This window comes from Cyanistes caeruleus, chromosome 7, assembly GCF_971803275.1.
Source record: "Cyanistes caeruleus chromosome 7, bCyaCae1.hap1.1, whole genome shotgun sequence".
Classification (NCBI taxonomy): domain Eukaryota; kingdom Metazoa; phylum Chordata; class Aves; order Passeriformes; family Paridae; genus Cyanistes; species Cyanistes caeruleus.
In genome coordinates, this window is record NC_141707.1 from 32,302,992 (window position 1) to 32,319,688 (window position 16,697).

At 39.8% G+C, this 16,697-nt stretch overlaps 1 protein-coding gene across 16 annotated transcripts in view; it reads right to left on the reverse strand.

The window, feature by feature from the left end:
• OSBPL11 (oxysterol binding protein like 11) overlaps nt 1-16,697 on the reverse strand; it is a 44,412-nt gene that overhangs the window by 3,534 nt on the left and 24,181 nt on the right. For all 16 annotated transcript variants that reach the window (XM_086896350.1, XM_086896355.1, XM_086896351.1 and 13 more), the window contains 6 exons: nt 13,451-13,652; nt 9,510-9,655; nt 7,388-7,528; nt 4,895-5,393; nt 3,344-3,530; nt 565-747 (listed from right to left, as the gene is read on the reverse strand). In XM_086896350.1, the coding sequence (XP_086752476.1) occupies nt 565-747; nt 3,344-3,530; nt 4,895-5,393; nt 7,388-7,528; nt 9,510-9,655; nt 13,451-13,652 (1,358 nt within the window). The remainder of the gene's footprint in view (nt 1-564; nt 748-3,343; nt 3,531-4,894; nt 5,394-7,387; nt 7,529-9,509; nt 9,656-13,450; nt 13,653-16,697) is intronic.

A 16,697-nucleotide genomic window follows, 5' to 3' on the forward strand; every position in this document is an offset into this window, starting at 1 on the left:
ACCTCAAACTGCAGGATCGCTGTGGAACAGGAGCACTCTCACCATGTACACGTGACAAACCAGCCCAGGTCAGAGCACGGTAGTGCAGGTGAGGGTTCATGGCCAAGTCTGAGAGCTACTCCAGCAAATGGGAGCAGGTAGGAAGGGCTCTGAGGTTCTGGCACTGCCAATCTAATGTCTGTTTGCAAACCCTTTGAAGCTGCTATTGGAAGTGCTATTCAACAAACAGTTTCTTGTGAGGATATCAGGGGCTGCCTTGCTGTGTAGCTGATGCATAAAAACAAAACTAATAGGGAGATTCTGTTCTCTTGTAAGCATTTTGTGAACTCAAAAAATCCCCTCTGTTCATAAATAGGAGGAAAAATAAACAGCCATGTGCCTGCACTAGGGTTTTGCACTTTTTTTTTTTTCGCTTGATTTTTATTTTTAGAAAACATTAAAAAAATAGGGTCACTGCTGCTAAGCACTATCCAAAAATACTATCTGCAACTGCAGGTTTTCCTAAGGCACTCACCAGACTGCTTAGGACAAAAAGGGTCAGACAAGAGCAAACACATACTCTACCTAGATTCAAAGGGGCCTTGCTTCTCCAGGGGCCGGACTCGTTTTCTTGTCACAAAGAGCTTTGTCAAGTCCACATATTTGGTCTCCCCGTTGCTGTAGGTGAACTCAAGCACACTGTTCCACTCCCCCTGCACTTTGCACACCACCGTGTTTGTCATGTTCTGCTTCACTTCACCTGTGACTCTAGGAAAGAAATTCATTTTTAAAAAGCCATGGCTGAAGAAACCTGAGGACTGTTCCTTGCATAATCACTCAATCCTGAATGAGTTTGCAAACTTGTCACACTGCCTTGAAAAAGGTTAGTTATTTGAATTGCATTTGTGTGGAGAAGCTCAAAGAGCAAAGTGACTTTCACTCACTGCTCTAGTTCTCTTCATGTTACCCAGGAAACTCCGTTTTTGGCTTCAGCTTGTTTCAAGCCTCTTAAAGAAACTGAATATGAAAAAGAAACTAACACAGGCTGATTCACATAGAACATGCAGTTGATAGTATCCACCTGAAGTATCACATCAGACACATAGTTCAGACTTAATAAAAACTAAACTTTCTAGCAAGAATATATCTCACTATCTGCTGGCACTTCATCTTGTGTCTTTTCATTTCAACCTTCTCCTTATGTAGGTGGTCTCATTTTCCTGTTGCTCACATAAGCAGCAGACACACAAAGGCAGAAAGCAAGGTAGGAAACTAGGAATCAGGAGAAGTGCTTTTGTTCCCTTCCTGTTCTACAGAAACCTCAGCCAATAACAAGGAAAATGTTTTTCTAACATGCAGTATTTAATTCAAAGTGTTTCATAATGCTCAAGTATCACCATAATTACACACACTGATGCGTATTTTTTTTCTCAACTTCAAGACCTGCACAAAGACCTCCTGACATCCACTTCATCCTGACCTAGTTTTTGAGCATTGCTTGGCAAGCAAATTGCCAGTCTCAAATAGAACTTTTCTCCTAGAAACAAAGAAATAAAAATGTCTGTACACTATGCAAACGAGACTTGAGACATTCTCACTTGTAAGGTGCTGCAGGATTCACAAAGGATACTGTCTCTAGCTCCAATTAAACTGCAGTTAGCTGTACACAACCTCCCTAAAACTCACCACTTTCCAGCCCTCCTGCATTTCATCAGTGCTCACACAAAGCACAGGCTACATCTCCTTCCACACTTCCATTGTGTGCAGCTCAGAACAGCAAACCTGCACACCACCAGCTTGCTCTGATGTCCTTTGAACAACTGCATCCTGCAGGGTGGAAAGCAGCACTTCTGTGCTCCCACCTGGTGTGGGACACACTCAGAGGAAAAGGGAGCACAGGACACAAGTGCCACTTCCCTTCTTTCACACACACTGGTCACTCCCCACTCTGCCCGCACCTACCAGTCTTCCCCAGTCCTAGCATCAAAATAAGAGAAATTTATCTCTCAAGCAATGAAACGAGTATCACAGGTGAGACTTTCCAGCACAGAGCTACTGGATGCCAGCCAAAGCAGACTTGCAGGGAATCTCCAGGGCAAGTGGGAAAGCTCACAGCCAGCTTACAGCAGGAGGCAGCTGCCAGGACTTCTGTCACACCACAATCCAGCAGCTCAAACCTGAATTAACTTCATGAGAAATATCTTAAAAAACCCAGGCTGATAACTATATGCTGCTCACACAGTTTACCATTACAAAAACTTAAGATTTGTTGAAAAAAAACATGAGCAATAAAAGCAAGTTTACTTTCTCTTTTGTGCAAGTTAAGAAGCACTAACAATTACTGAAAACAGCAGACAGAGTAGCTGACAAGCAAGCAGCCTTAAGTTTGTGCTTCTTATCCTGAGACTTCCACACTTCACCAAAGCTATTACACATGGTGGAGTCCCTGTCCTCCTCCCAAGATGATCTCTGAACAGCCTGGATCCACAGGATGCCAGAGATGAGCCTAGTCAGACTCTGCAGTTACTTCTTCACAACTTTAACAGCTTGATTTTTTCCAAGCATTGTGTGGTAACATGATAATACTGACATCCAGTATTTTAATATCAATATCAAAATTACTGTCTCTGGTCAGCAGAAAGTAAATATAAAGTTGTATCACTCATTACTGAGGTGCAGTATGAACTGCTCCATTAAACTCTCATTATCTGTATTTCTCCAGGTTGCATTGCTCTGACACACAACCACTGCCAGCAACTGCAGACCAAAGTATCTGCCTGAACCTGCATTAGTGATAAAAAACTGCTGGCTCTTATTTGTAATCTTGGCATGACTGATACATGTCTAGCTGTCCATTATCATTATCTTCTATTTCATCCAGCTAAAGAGGTACAGGACCAAGGAGCCAACTGAGTTCCAGCTGAGGTCTAACAACAAGGGTCACTCTACAAAAAAATCCATACCATTGCCATAGCAACTCCTGTGCGCTCTGAGTAACCATGACAACACTGCTGCTTCCCATCAAGAGATTCTTTTGGCAATGTCCAATCATCACCACGTCAAATTTTCAATAGTTACAGTACCTTGAACAGATCTCTCTTTAAAAAGCCTCTACATCTGTGACTAACTTCAGAGAGGCAAACAACAAAGCAGTTTCCAAATTAAATCACTGAAGTAAAACTACATCCTCTAACTTATCTCTTATGACACAAGAATAGCTATTGCAAAGTGGAAGATACATCCTGGAAAAAAACCCAAATGATGTGTCACTTTCAAATTGCACCAAGTGAAACAGAACTACATGCAAGCTTCAGTTCTCCAAAAATGAGATCAATCTTATTTCAAACAAACAAAATGTTCTCACCGATGCAATTTGCCACCGTAGAAGGGCTTGGTGTGAAAGTTAATACTTGCAGAATACCCAGTTTTTGCACAGTTAATGTTGACTTTTCCTCCCAGCTCTACCCAAGGAACAGTTAAAATTGAGCGGGCGTATGCACAGGGCAGAGAGAAGGTGTATTCTTCTCCGTGTTCCAAGAGATGTAAGATACCTGTGTGAAGAAATATAAGAATCTGTAAACCAGTACCATTTCAGAAAAGGCCAAATAAGTTGTTGAAACAAATAGTCAATACTACATTTGGCTCATTTTCCTCATAGCTCTTCACACAAAAAAAAGTTAAAAAATTCACACAAGAGTGTCAATTATTAGATTCTAGATACAAACATTTTCCTTTACTAACTTGAGTAATGTGCATTTAAATCTCTTCTGGGAAAATATATTTATCTCAATAATACTGTTCCATAAAGTACAATCCCATGCTATGCACATACTTTTCAGAAGCACATAGAAGAGCTGGTCACTGTCTTACTGACAGCTCTGGAGCACAGCAAGACAAGACGTACACTGACAAAAGGAAATAATGAATGAATTCCCTGAGCTGCAGATCCTGAGGAGGGCTAATACTCCTGCTTTCCCTTTCTGTAATACACCTTGCCCAATCTGAAGGCAGGTAGCAGAGACAATTCTTACAGCATCTTTCTGCCAAGATAAACCCAACTCCTTCCTGACACCAGCTTTTGCAATAAATGTCAAGAATGTTATTAAATATTAGAATTTTTGGGGGGGTTTTAAGATTAGTGGGTTTGATTCCTATAAATAGTCCAAAAGCACAAGATCTCCCTCTTGCCCTTACAAGAAAACAGCACAACATCTAACTGCTGCCTGCTCCAGCCTCTGGGGCACAGTACCCCTGGGTGTCTGACATCAGCAAAAACAACACAGGAAATTCTGAGAAAATTGGTTTGAAAAAGGTCCTACAAGAGATCAGCTTCAGAAATTACACCTGTACAGCCAAAGATGTGCCTTTCATACACCCTGGCATTCCCTTGGTCATTCCCTTGTCCAGAGTGTAGTTTATAGTTTGTAGCAAGTGCCTGGAATCTCCAAGTACTGGATATAATACACAGTGGACACAGAGGCAGTTACCCACTCATCAGTTTCCTGCACTCATCTTGTGCAGGAAAATTACAATTTGAAGGCAGTTACCCTTCTCTGTCCCTAAAGGTTCCAATTTTTCTAGTTACAGAAAATCAAAATGTGCATAGGAAGATTAAGTGCCATACAGAGAAATCCAACAACAGTTCTATTTAATAAATGTCTGATGCAAATTAATTCATAAATATCCGGTTACATCACAGTAACTGATCTTTGGCTTAAAAGTCAATGTTTTATTTCCAAACAAAATCCTGATTTTTGTCAAAGTATAAACCTTTCTATTTTTCCCTCCCATTTAAAAATTTGCTGTTTACAGCAGTGACAACTTGTATCTTTTGAATATAAAATCAAATTTGCTATTAAATTACTAATATTTTAACAAACTTCTAAAATGAACAAAGGACAGAATTTACACCTACCCTCGCCAACCATTGTCACTCCTATTGACATTCCTAGGAATTTACTTTTTGTCCAGACGTGGGCATTGACACACATGTTCCTCTCTACACACTCAGCATAAAACCCTGAGACAGGAGGATGGTGGGACACTTGCTCAGCTACGAATTTCACCGTGTAATAGTCCGGCTCAGCTTGGCCTTCCGCATCTTTAGGCAGAGTTACTTGCTCCGAGGGGGAGTGAGCAGAGGAGTTGGTGCCAGCATCAGTGGCCACGTTGCTCTTGGGCATCCTCCAGGAGCAGTGGAAGGTCTCCCCAATGATGGGGTTGTAGGGCTTCTTGGCAATGGCTCCCTTGCGGCCCTCGTGGAAGGAGGTGAGGTAATACTCCACAAAGCGGATCATCCTCTCCTCGGGGCTGCTGCCGTTCGTGATGGCGATGAAGAGATCGGGGTGGGACATGAAGTCCGCGTACATCTCCAGCAACGACCGCTTCTCTAGAATGAAAGTGGGAAGAACCACCTGAAAATGAAAGACAAGTCATAAGGCTCAAGTAAGGAAAACTGAGACAGGCATTTTATAAGAGAAGTCCTTGGGAGAAGGATTCTGTCCTTTTTGGGACACCACACTTTCTGAGTGCACTCCCTTGTTCCTCTTGTAAGATGTGAGCAAAATACAGTGATCAGAAATTCCAGAAAAACAATTTACAAGGAGAAAAAAAGCCCAGTGAGTAGTACTAGTAGGACTAAAGAGATCAAAAGGGACTGAGCATCAGGTAAAAACCCCCAAAAACATGCAAGAGCTGCAAAGAGATAATGTGTCCCATATACCTGTGAAAGAGAAAACAAGCATGAAGGAACTCAAACTACAGCAAAGAAGGTTCAGACTGGAAGTTAGGAAAGGTATGGTCTAATGGAGAGGAAAGCTGGGAAACTATGCCAGCTCTGGAGAGCTTATAGAATCTCTCTCCACACAGCAACTAGGACAAGCATCCATGAGAAGCAGCATAGGATGGGTTGACTCTCTCTCTCTGAGCAGAGGTACCTTATACTTTCACAGTTACATTCAACACTACAAAAAACAGCAATCCTGTCCTTCCTGAGCCAAGGGCAACCCCCTAGAGTGAAAGGCTGTGGATATCATCAGTGTTTTCTTTCTCTGAAGTGGGAACAAGCCTCACATAGCTACACTCACATAACTAACTAACTGTTGTAAACAGCAACACAGAGTGTATCTCAGCCATGAGATCAAAACAATCCATTTAAAATCATCTGCATTCAAAGAGAAAAAGCACAGACATAAGACTTAATAGACATTCAAGTTAAACTGAATACACTTGCTATGTTGTTGCAACATCAAACTTAAGTATTAAGTAGCTTTTCACTTTAGTACCCTGATATAAAGTACAATTCTAACAAATTCATTACTTGTTTTGAAGTCAGGTTTGTCCATTTCAGCGCTTTGCCTCCTCTGAAATAAACACAATTTTCCCTACACAGCCAAAGGTTACAAGTGGGAGACAGGCTCAGTAATTTGTTCCAACTAAGAGAAAAAGATACCCTAAATCAAATCTTCAATATAAGTGAAAGAGTGACTTAATCAGTTCCTAGTTTAGCAGCAGGGGTTTAAGTCTGACCCACAGACAGGGCCTGTTCACACCACCTTTTTGTTTTCTCTCTCAAGTTGTGAAACAAGTTGCACAATACAAGTGTTCCTACAGGCTATGCAGCTAGTGCTCAAAAAACATAGGTTTAAAAAAGAATAATAATCCATAATTCCAAGAAATTCCAAGAAAGAGTGTTTTCCTCATTCCATGCTACGGTAAATCCATTTTTTATTTCAAAGTGCCTAGTGCTTATGGCAAGAAGTCTTTATGGGAACAACTTGAACACAAGCTGGTAGCAGCCTGATTTTCCCAGATTTGCTGCCCAAGCTAATAGCACCTGAGTGTCACTTTTTCCAAGCTGCTTGCTTTCGAGATCTGCACTCAAGTGTTAAATCCAATTCTCTCCAGTGTAACTTTGTTCTTGCCTGCTTGTGAGCAAACACAGAAATAAGAATAGGAAAGAGGCTTTAACAGGCATCTAAAGATAGATAAGGGGGAACCAAAAGAAAACTTATTTTCAGAAGCAGCATGGACACAGGTGTAGGGTTATACAAGTTGTGTGGAAAAGCATTATCAAGATAGAAAAGAGATCATGGAAGGAAAGCAGAAAGAAAAATATGAGAAGATTGTAGAAAACAGCATGAAAAGACTGAGGTTCAAACACTGGAAAGAAAACAGGCCGTTACAGGAAAGGCAACAAAAACACAGTAGAAAACATAAAAAGAAGGTAACAGAAAAGACAGTCAGCACATTTCACCTGAACCTGTCTCAATCTGGGACATCATCCTGGGACCTGAAGTTGCTACTGTCCACAATTTCATACTAAAGTCAACACTGTTCAATACAGGAGTTGAGTTTTAAATGATACTTTACTTTTACTGCAGCCAGTCTTCACACCTCAATTACTTACTCTTGTTAAGTCCATGCCAAGTTTCAGCTGAGACAAAAGATGCAAGATAACACTGCGCTGCTCTTCTACTGCCCCTAGATCATCTTCTTTATCATCACAGATATCCTCCAGCTCCTCATCTGGATTTATTTCTTCAGGTTCCTGGAATAAGAGCCATAAATTTAGCACAAAGATGTAACTGGCCAGACAGTATTCAAAAAGTACTTCATATTGTATTTAACTGCCCATGTATGAAAAAAGACTAAATAAACTCCCTGCAGAAAGCTACACAATGGAATTTACTCCCAAGATAAACAACAGCTGAAGATTTTGAATGGATATGAAGATAACTCATTGCAGACTCCATCTGGAGGATTCAGGCTCAGATTTCTCACCCTCTCTCACATGGGTCATGGAAAAAAAGAAAAAAGCTTAAAAGAAATTCCTGTAAGTTTTGTGTGTTCACAGAATGTCAAGCATCTAACACATACATAGAAACAGCAAAGCAAAAGCTAGCAGCAATTCCAACCACCTCAATAACTCCCTCCACCTCCACACCACTTCAGCCTTTCCAGTGTTGCCATCACTACTCCAAAGACTGTGTCGGACTGTAGTTCTGAGTTCCGTGACTACCATCATGCCTGGTATCTCCAAGCTGCGCTTCACAAGCGTTATCATGTTGCTGTGAGTGCAAATATGTTATAGTGAAAAAAAAAAATAACTCAGAGTAGTTTCAATACAACAAAACCCCGTGCATATTACACTGCAGGTGTTGGTGTCTGTGTAACTGAAGCAGACAGACTAGAAATTACATCTGCACTGTTGTAGCAACCAGCACAGCGCAAGCACAAAGTCAAATGCTTCAGGCAGGAGGGAGGGTGGCATTCCTAGGGCTCTGAGCTGCATCCTCCTGGAGCAAACAGCTGGAGGGAGGCAGATGCAGAGGGGAGAGGCACTGAATGCCACAGGAAGGCAGCAATATGCCTCTGCATAAGCGAAGCTCTTTGTCCTGGAACAGCTGTCCTGGCTCAAGGCAGATTTATGAACACTCAGCCATGAAAAACAGTGGGCCAAGCCCTCACACAGAGCTCAAATCCAGACGACAAGTACACAGAGGTGACTCCTTTCCAAGGATGCTATGCTGTCTGCTCTCAGAAGTAAGAGAGCTGAAAATACCTAGGGGGAGTGATAACACTAGTCATACCTCAAATACATTTAGTACTCAAACTGTGACTAGCTTAATTACTGATAGGAAGGAATTAAGTGATTTAGTTCAAAGCTCCCAGTTTTGTTTCATCTTTTCTTTTTTTTTTAACTTAATAGTAACTACTCTGACCCATTTAAAAATCTATAAACTATAGCAATTGAAAAAAATCCTTTCCATTTCGATTTTTCTGTAAGACAGCCCAGTGCTATTGCAGAGACATAAAACAGCACATTATCTTTTCACAGTTACACAGCCACAGCCAAACAACTGTGTGAAACCAACTAGCATAAAGAGGATGTAATTATGATTTTCTAGCTTAGTTAGGAAAACATGTTCTTCATCATAATCCCTGCTGGTTTTTCACTTCAGTGTTTTGCAATTCAAATCCATTTTGTCAGTTATAATGATACAGACTGTAGCTGAAAATGATACAGACTGTAACTGTATTTCAAATGCATTAAGCCACCCTGCAGTCAAATGATGAGAGCTGCTCAGATTAAGAAAAACAGATGCAACAAGACCTAGAAAAGAAAGGGAAATGTAATAGCTGAAGACCAGCAATTTTGTCTTTTGTCTGCCTAGGCAGCTCTTCTTGGGCCTATTTTGAGAGTGTCATGAATTTCAGTTAAGTAGTATTCCCTTGCATTTTATCTAAAACAAGTAAATAATGAAGTGCAAAAACCTATTTCAATGCCTTGCATTGCCACTCCAGTTGGCTCCCTCCACTTGACAGCAAGTTACATAAAGCAGCAAAAATGTGTTGAATAAACAAGGTAGAGAGTTTCATTTACCACAACTGTCCTCACTCCTCCTAAACAGCTAACCAAAAGTATGAGAATAACTGTCATTAAATCATTTTCACATAATATGATTGAAACATTTACAGGTATTCCTCTGAATAATTCCCCACAGAAATGGGATGTCACATTACCTTACCCTTGTTAGCTGGCAGGGCTCTGCAATGGACTGCTCTTCTCTGACAGATTCTGGCTTGTTTATCTCTGCTGGGAAATTCTGAGCTGCTCCATTTTTGAAGTGGTTTGCCAGGGAGATCTTCGGTTCCAACCAACTGATTGTCGTTCCTGAAGCAAAGGAAAGTTTGCGCTGAAGCTTGCTCATCCTCTGCAAGGTCAGTAAACAGCAGTTTCCAACAAAAGAACTAGTTTTATGGAATAAGCTGAAAGCAGCCAATTCCTCCTGCAGCCAATGCCTCCAGCAGCCACTAAACAAAGGTGGTGCAATGAGACACCACCTTCAGTGATCATTAGCACAAACACTGGGATTGGTGAGCTGTAATACATGCAACTTGGACTGGAGAAACTAGTTGGTGTCATGAAAGGTGTAATCAGACACTACAGGAGGAGCCCAGTATCATGGGAATGTTAAGCAGCCCTTACACTTTTTTTTAACTGGTACCAAAATATATATAAGAAAAACAGCTTTCCACTTACTGGCTTCTGAAACCCAGCTCTGTTCTAGACTAAAAAAACCTAAAGAAGAAGTTTTGTTGCCACTGTTTTCTCTGGAGGGGGTGCTTGTCTTTTCTTAGCTGCCGAGAAGGCAGGCACACAGTGTTGAATAAATAATAGCTGTCAAAAAAATCAAAAAAAACCCCAAAAAACCCAAAAAACCTGCAGGGTTTGGAAAGCTATTACCCACCTGATGATCCCAGCATCTCTAGTTACTCTCAGTTAATTTATCAGAACGGGTCAGGTTCCTCATTAATAATACAAATGTTCCATTCTTTTTCAAAGGGTAATAAATGTACAGGTGATTCCAATCAGTTTTAACTGAAGAATACACAAACTGACAAACCATCTTGGCTGGGTTGCAAACACAGAAATTACTAGGAAACCTAAATTTCTACCACCAGATAACAGTTCCCTGTGCTATACTAAGATATCTGTACTACAGTGTCTGTTGTCTCTTCCCATATGATACACAATCCTGCATTTCCTGACCCCTGTTACCTGCAACTAGGTCACATCCTCAACCAAAACAGGCAAAGTGAGCTTAATTCAGATAAACAGCAACATTTTCACCAGAAAAATACTGGAGCAGGAGAAAATTCCAGCTTTGCTATTGAGACAACTTTCCTACAGCCAGGTAGGTTATTTTCATCATCCATTACTCATTAATCCACTACATCATAAGAAACAAAAATTCCTGACCACACTAAATTAAAACTATTTAAACAGAAGTTTCAAAGAAGTCAAAAATATGGTCAGAATGCTGCTGTTACATCTTTTTGAGAAGGTTTCGCTTGCCTTAAAAACCTCTCCATGACATCTGCTTTCTAAGCTGTAACTTTCAACACACTAATCTCTAACTGCATGTTCTAGGCTGCATTTAATCCACACTCACTGCCTCTGTATTAGCTTGAATTCACCCAATAGTGCCTCTTTAATACTTTCTATCAATTACATATAAAATAACCTTATTTATTACATTTTCTGTTTAATTTTTGCTGTTAAAATGGCATTTTTGAAAGATTTGAGCTACCAGCTGTGTTTTAATCTTTGTGAATGGACAAGATACCACCTTAAGATTTCTCTTCCACTGGAAGAGCATATACAAATCTGCCCTCAGCTATTTTGCATAGGCACAAGCCATTCCCCTTACTTGTGACATCCTCCTCCTCTAGAGCCTTTACCAATTTCTTTTTAAACAGTTGTCAGCACTTCCTCTCTGGTACAGTACAGACCTCTTGAGTTTTCACTTCCTACATTTTTCTTCAAGAGTTGCAAATTGTTGTCACACACCACTTGTGACTGGAATTTAGGAAAAGGTGGAACTTTCTTGTTCATCTTTAAGTTTGTGATTCAGAATACATTTTGATGTGTTGGGGTAATATTTTCAGTCTTCTGATTGGTTTTTTTGGGTTTTTTTTTTTTGTTCATTGGTTTGGGTTTTTTTTGTCATCTAACAGTCTATAGTAAACTGGCACTCTTACATTATTCCTAATCCTTGGTTTTTAAGCCTGGCTTCACGAGTTGAATCAAAAGTATCCCTCCTTAGCCAACAGGATAAATCTGAGCTAAATGGATTAAAAAATATATAAATTTAAAGGCTCTTGGCAATCCTTGAAAGGAACAAATGTAGTGTCTTGAGAAAGGCCACAGCAGGGGGGAGATGGAAGGCTGCAGAAAGACACAGGTATTCTTTTAATGGTCTCTTTTTTTAACTCTGGCCCCAGTAATGCATCATCCAATCTGCTGATCCTCTCTTCTCCATCCACCTCCCCAGGATATCACCAGAAATCTTCAAGATTTGGACGTATTCAAGCAGTATTTTTAGACTTGGCCATAACAGGCAGATACCAACTGAAGAGCAGTCAGTGAATTAAGCTTTTGCCCTCATGGTTTAAAAATTTAAAAACCTACACCACTTGTCAAAAAAAACCCCGAACTAAAACTATCTTAAGTTATTACAGTGGTGCTCATTGGCCCTACTTATGCCCTCAGATATAAGTCGAAAATTCATCTTAGTACTGCATATGTGAAAATGCCAAAACAAAAATACTTCTCATGTGTATCTCCCACAGTTATGCATCAACAGTTAAAAAATTCAGAGACTAGGAAGAGTTCTTTCAGGATAACTTCACAGTTCAGACAAATATCTCAAGAGTTGCCATCCAGTTTTTTATGTTTAAAATGAAATTTTGAACTGAAATACAGCAAAAAGATTTATTCAATCTATTCACATATTCTCTTTTAATGCCTCTGGTGATTTCAGAATCATAAACACTTTTTATATAGCTTTAATGTTTTTATATAACATTTTTTCATCTTGGAAGCAAAGTCTATTACAGCTCTGAAATAATATGCCCTGGCAAAGCAGGCACCAAAAATATGAGAAGAATATGGGACAGATAAAGGGAGAGACAACTCATTTGTACTTTGTTACACACTTACTATATCTACTGATCTGTTGTGCAAGAGAAGTATTTGAAAATCCTAAAAACCTCACAAAAAAGCCAGAAAAACAAGCTGCAGAATTTACAAACAATTATGACCACATTCAGTTCCATGTACTGCACATGAATCAGGTAGAACAATTCTACTAAGCTCTTACTTGCATAGAAGTGACCAATTGTGCAGACATGGCAACATATTTGTCTGCTGCCTGCACATATTCCACACCCATCAGCAGCAGGGTTTGGGGGGGTTTTGTTTGTTTTTTGGAGTGGTCAGTTGTTTATTAAAAGAGATTTTCTATTTTTCTCAACCTTTAAGCAATTTTCATTGACTAGTCCATTCTGGCATCAGACTAGAATCCAACACATTTCTTTAGACCGTGGTTTAGAGTAAGGCAGTAACTCAAAACAAGAACACTGATATTTAACTAGTATTAGTAACAACCAGTGCAAATTCAGAGTTTTGTATTTTAATGCTTAACTAGAAATGGAAGCTACATTTAAATAAGTGTATAATAAATACTTACAATAGGTAATCAGTGTGCAAAAAAAGAATTTAAAAAGCATGACATTTGGCAGAGTTGTAGTGGACACCACATGTCCAAGAATCTGCAATCTTATAAAATTCCCCCTCCACTATTACAGTTATATCCCAAAGGCAGCCTTCATCTTGGGGTGCCTTACATGGTTTATTCTGTAGTGAGATGTTACAACAATTAGAGGTCACATTTATGCAGCTGCTGCCATAGACTTCCTGATAAAATAAATGATTAAAAAATATACATTCAACATGCACAGAGTTCCACCCAACACAAACAAGTTGTAGTCTGGAAAAATTGACAAGAAACCAGGCAGTCATCAGTTTTCTTTACCCATGTGTTAGTGGAACAAACATTTTTGCATGAAGGAAGGGATTTGTATTTGTTACAGAGCTCTGCTCCCTGTGAGCACCTATACCCACCTGCTGGTAAGGATCCCTTTTGTTGAGAAGCATGTTGTAACTGGAGAATATGGAAACAGTCATTTAAGCAGTTCATGGTTGCCATGGAAGTTGCTTTGAGCATCAATAGGTCCTGATCCAAGGATGTAAGGTGACCGGAGGCAGGAAGGCATTCTATGCTCCTGATCAAATCTCTCTGCTGGCCCTCAGCCTGAGACATCATCTGTCAAACAAAACAGTCACTTATCAGGTGGTAGAAGTGTTGTGTAATACCTGTTCAGCTGTGCACACAGAGGACCCCAAAAGGCATCAGAACAGTAATAAAACTACAAGGTAACAGATGTAAACATACGTAAAAAACAGAAACATGTAAAATTAACTGTACTTTTTTATTGACTGTGAGAGCTACTACTACAACAGAGTCATTAAATGCATGATGAATCTACTCACAAAAATACATGGCACATTATCTACAAGCAAAAGAATATGAAAGTGGCTTTAAAAAAAAAGGCAAAGAGGAATTTGAACAAGATACTTATTGCAGTAAATATCAAACTTTCATGCCTAGTTGATAGGGATGAGGTAAGAGGGGAATTGCAGGATTACAAATATATGAAAAAAAGCTAAAATCCTAAGGCATCACCACATACACTCTGTATGAGAAGTAACTAAGCTCCATGCTCTGCACAGCCTGGAATAGGATCTACTGTCTGTGGGTATCAAGATTTTTTTTCACTCCCTACAATCAGAGGTGCAGTACTTTAACAGAGAAGACCTGTATTCCTCATCATTTTGGCTTAAACCATAAAGGATCTTAATTTACTGTCTGCACTGACACCACACTGATTATCACTATCTCAGCGTTTACTTTGCAGGGAAGGAAGAAAAGCCAGCAGGATTTTCACTTTCATTCTGTGTTCAGATTGCAGCTGTCCTGTCCTGTTACCATTGTTCCCCCTGCTCTCCCCCAAGCTCCTTTCCTGCTTCACACAGAGCTCCACACCCCTAAATCACAGAATCTTCAACAGCACATCTGCCCACATGAGGTACAGGGGGAAAGCACACCAGCCATCAAGCAGCACTTTCCTCTTTATACTCACAGAAACAAAATATTACCTGATTTTGAATCACAAGGATGAAAACAAATTCCTACACATGCTAGTGTCCTTTCTGGAGAGAAGCAACAAACAGAAGCCATGTAACTGGGCAGCACTACCCTGCAATCATTACATATTCTGATAGTGAAGGTAAATGTAAGGACAGATTGATTTAGAAGGGCAGCACCAGAATTTCTTTAAAAAGCCTTTAAAGAATTGTGCATTTAACTGCTATGGCACTACGTAGCTTTTTCATTCCAATTATTTAATTCCCAATCCTAGCAGTATCTGACTGATTTTTTTTTTTTCAATACTACTACCTGCAATCCCTTCCAGGAACTGCTTTTAAGATTTTATACGATACTTAAGGAACACGTATTCATCCAAATTCATACTATGTGATCTTTAGAACTTTTAAGGGCATGGCTCTGTAGCATGAGAAGCTGCGAATTTACAGAGCATTGGCTCTTTAAAAGTGGTGTTAACTGTGCAGAGACAGCCTTAGCATATACCAAAAGCAACAGGGCAGAAAGCTACTAAAATATTTAGTTATAGATAGCCTTGCCTACACAAACATACCAGCTGCTATCACAACATGTGTTTCATTTTTCTCCAGCCACAAACGTGATAAAAGCCTTTGTGTGCATTTTTTTCCCAACTTTGAAAAAGTGTGTTGGCTTAAAAAGAAACCCACACAAAAACCCTACAGACAATTAGTTGACAAATCACCACAATCCTTCTGGTGACCTTTACTGTTAGTAATTCACCATGTGGTAGGCCCCAAGCACTTCATTCCTGGACAGACCAGACAATAGGACAAGCCATGAAGTTCAAATAGGTACATCTTCCTTTTCAAAGAACACACTTTGAACAGTCCTAAGGCTTTTCCTATTTATACACTCAGCTTTGGGGAAAAAAAACGTAGTGCCAGGAGAAGAAAAGCACAGTGACTAAAAGTCCAGAATCTTGGAAAAATACACACTGTTCACAATACAAAATGCAAAATTGTTCTCACTTTGCAAACACACAGACACCTGCATTAGGTGCAAGTTAGCAGAAAGATCTTAAACCTCTTGCTTTGCACAGTAACCACGTCAGCATCATGACACATATTCAGCCAAGAACAAGGGGAAATTAAAGGGAAAGGGACTGACAAGGAGACCCAGGTACAGTGCAGTGCATGGGAAAATCAGAAATGGTCACAATGTAGCAGATCCTTTCAAAGAAGTTGCTCTTTCCACAGCTTTTCAAAATGAATTTCTAAGTGTTCAAGCTGTACCATGTTCAGGGGTAACAGGCAAGTACCTGCCCTTCAGTATTTTAATATCTAAAAAAAAGTAGGCATTGTATCTAACAAGAATTTTAGCTTAAAAAAGGCAAGCAAACTAATTTTAACAATCAGAAGAGCCAGTACTACAAAGAATTCTTCCTCTGTGCAGGTCAAAAGTTTTTAAGTTGATAAATAATCATGCTGTGCCACCAAACTCAGCAGCAATCAAAAGAGCAGGAATAGCTTCCTGTGCTCTTTGTAATGCCAGGAAGTCATTCCACTTTATCCCAATTACAGGACGCAAGCCACTGCTTCAGTGCCCCAGCTCACACATACTCCTCTTTCCTCCCTGAAATTTTGAATGCCATAATGGTGTTTGAAAATTCAAAAACTGAAAAAGCCATTTCTGAAACATTTTTATTTTCCTGAGTACCTTGCAGAGCTTCACACATGTCTGCATTAGCACTATAGGAGACTTTACTGCTCTATGAGGATAAAAACAGGATGGCAGCAATTACCCTTTTGCTAGACATCTGCAAGAACAGTTTGCTGTGGAGAGAGATTCACAGACTCTAAGGTTTAAAGAGGCACTCTGTGTAAGCTACTGAATAATTACACCTTAGTACCTGATATAAATCGGGGCACAATGACAGCATGCCATACCAGTGAAACTATCTGCAACATCCATTTACTGGAGAACTTACCACAGTGCTCAGCCACATATTTTAAGGTTAATGAGGTTCACTCTTCTATTCCAGTTTGTCTAAGTTCAGTTTCTAGCTATTCACACTTCCTGTATCTTTATTCGCTAAATTAAAAAGCCCTCCATTAGAGACTTATTTTTGCCAAGAAATGTATCACACCACACTAATTACAGTTAACATTAAAATACTCATTAACG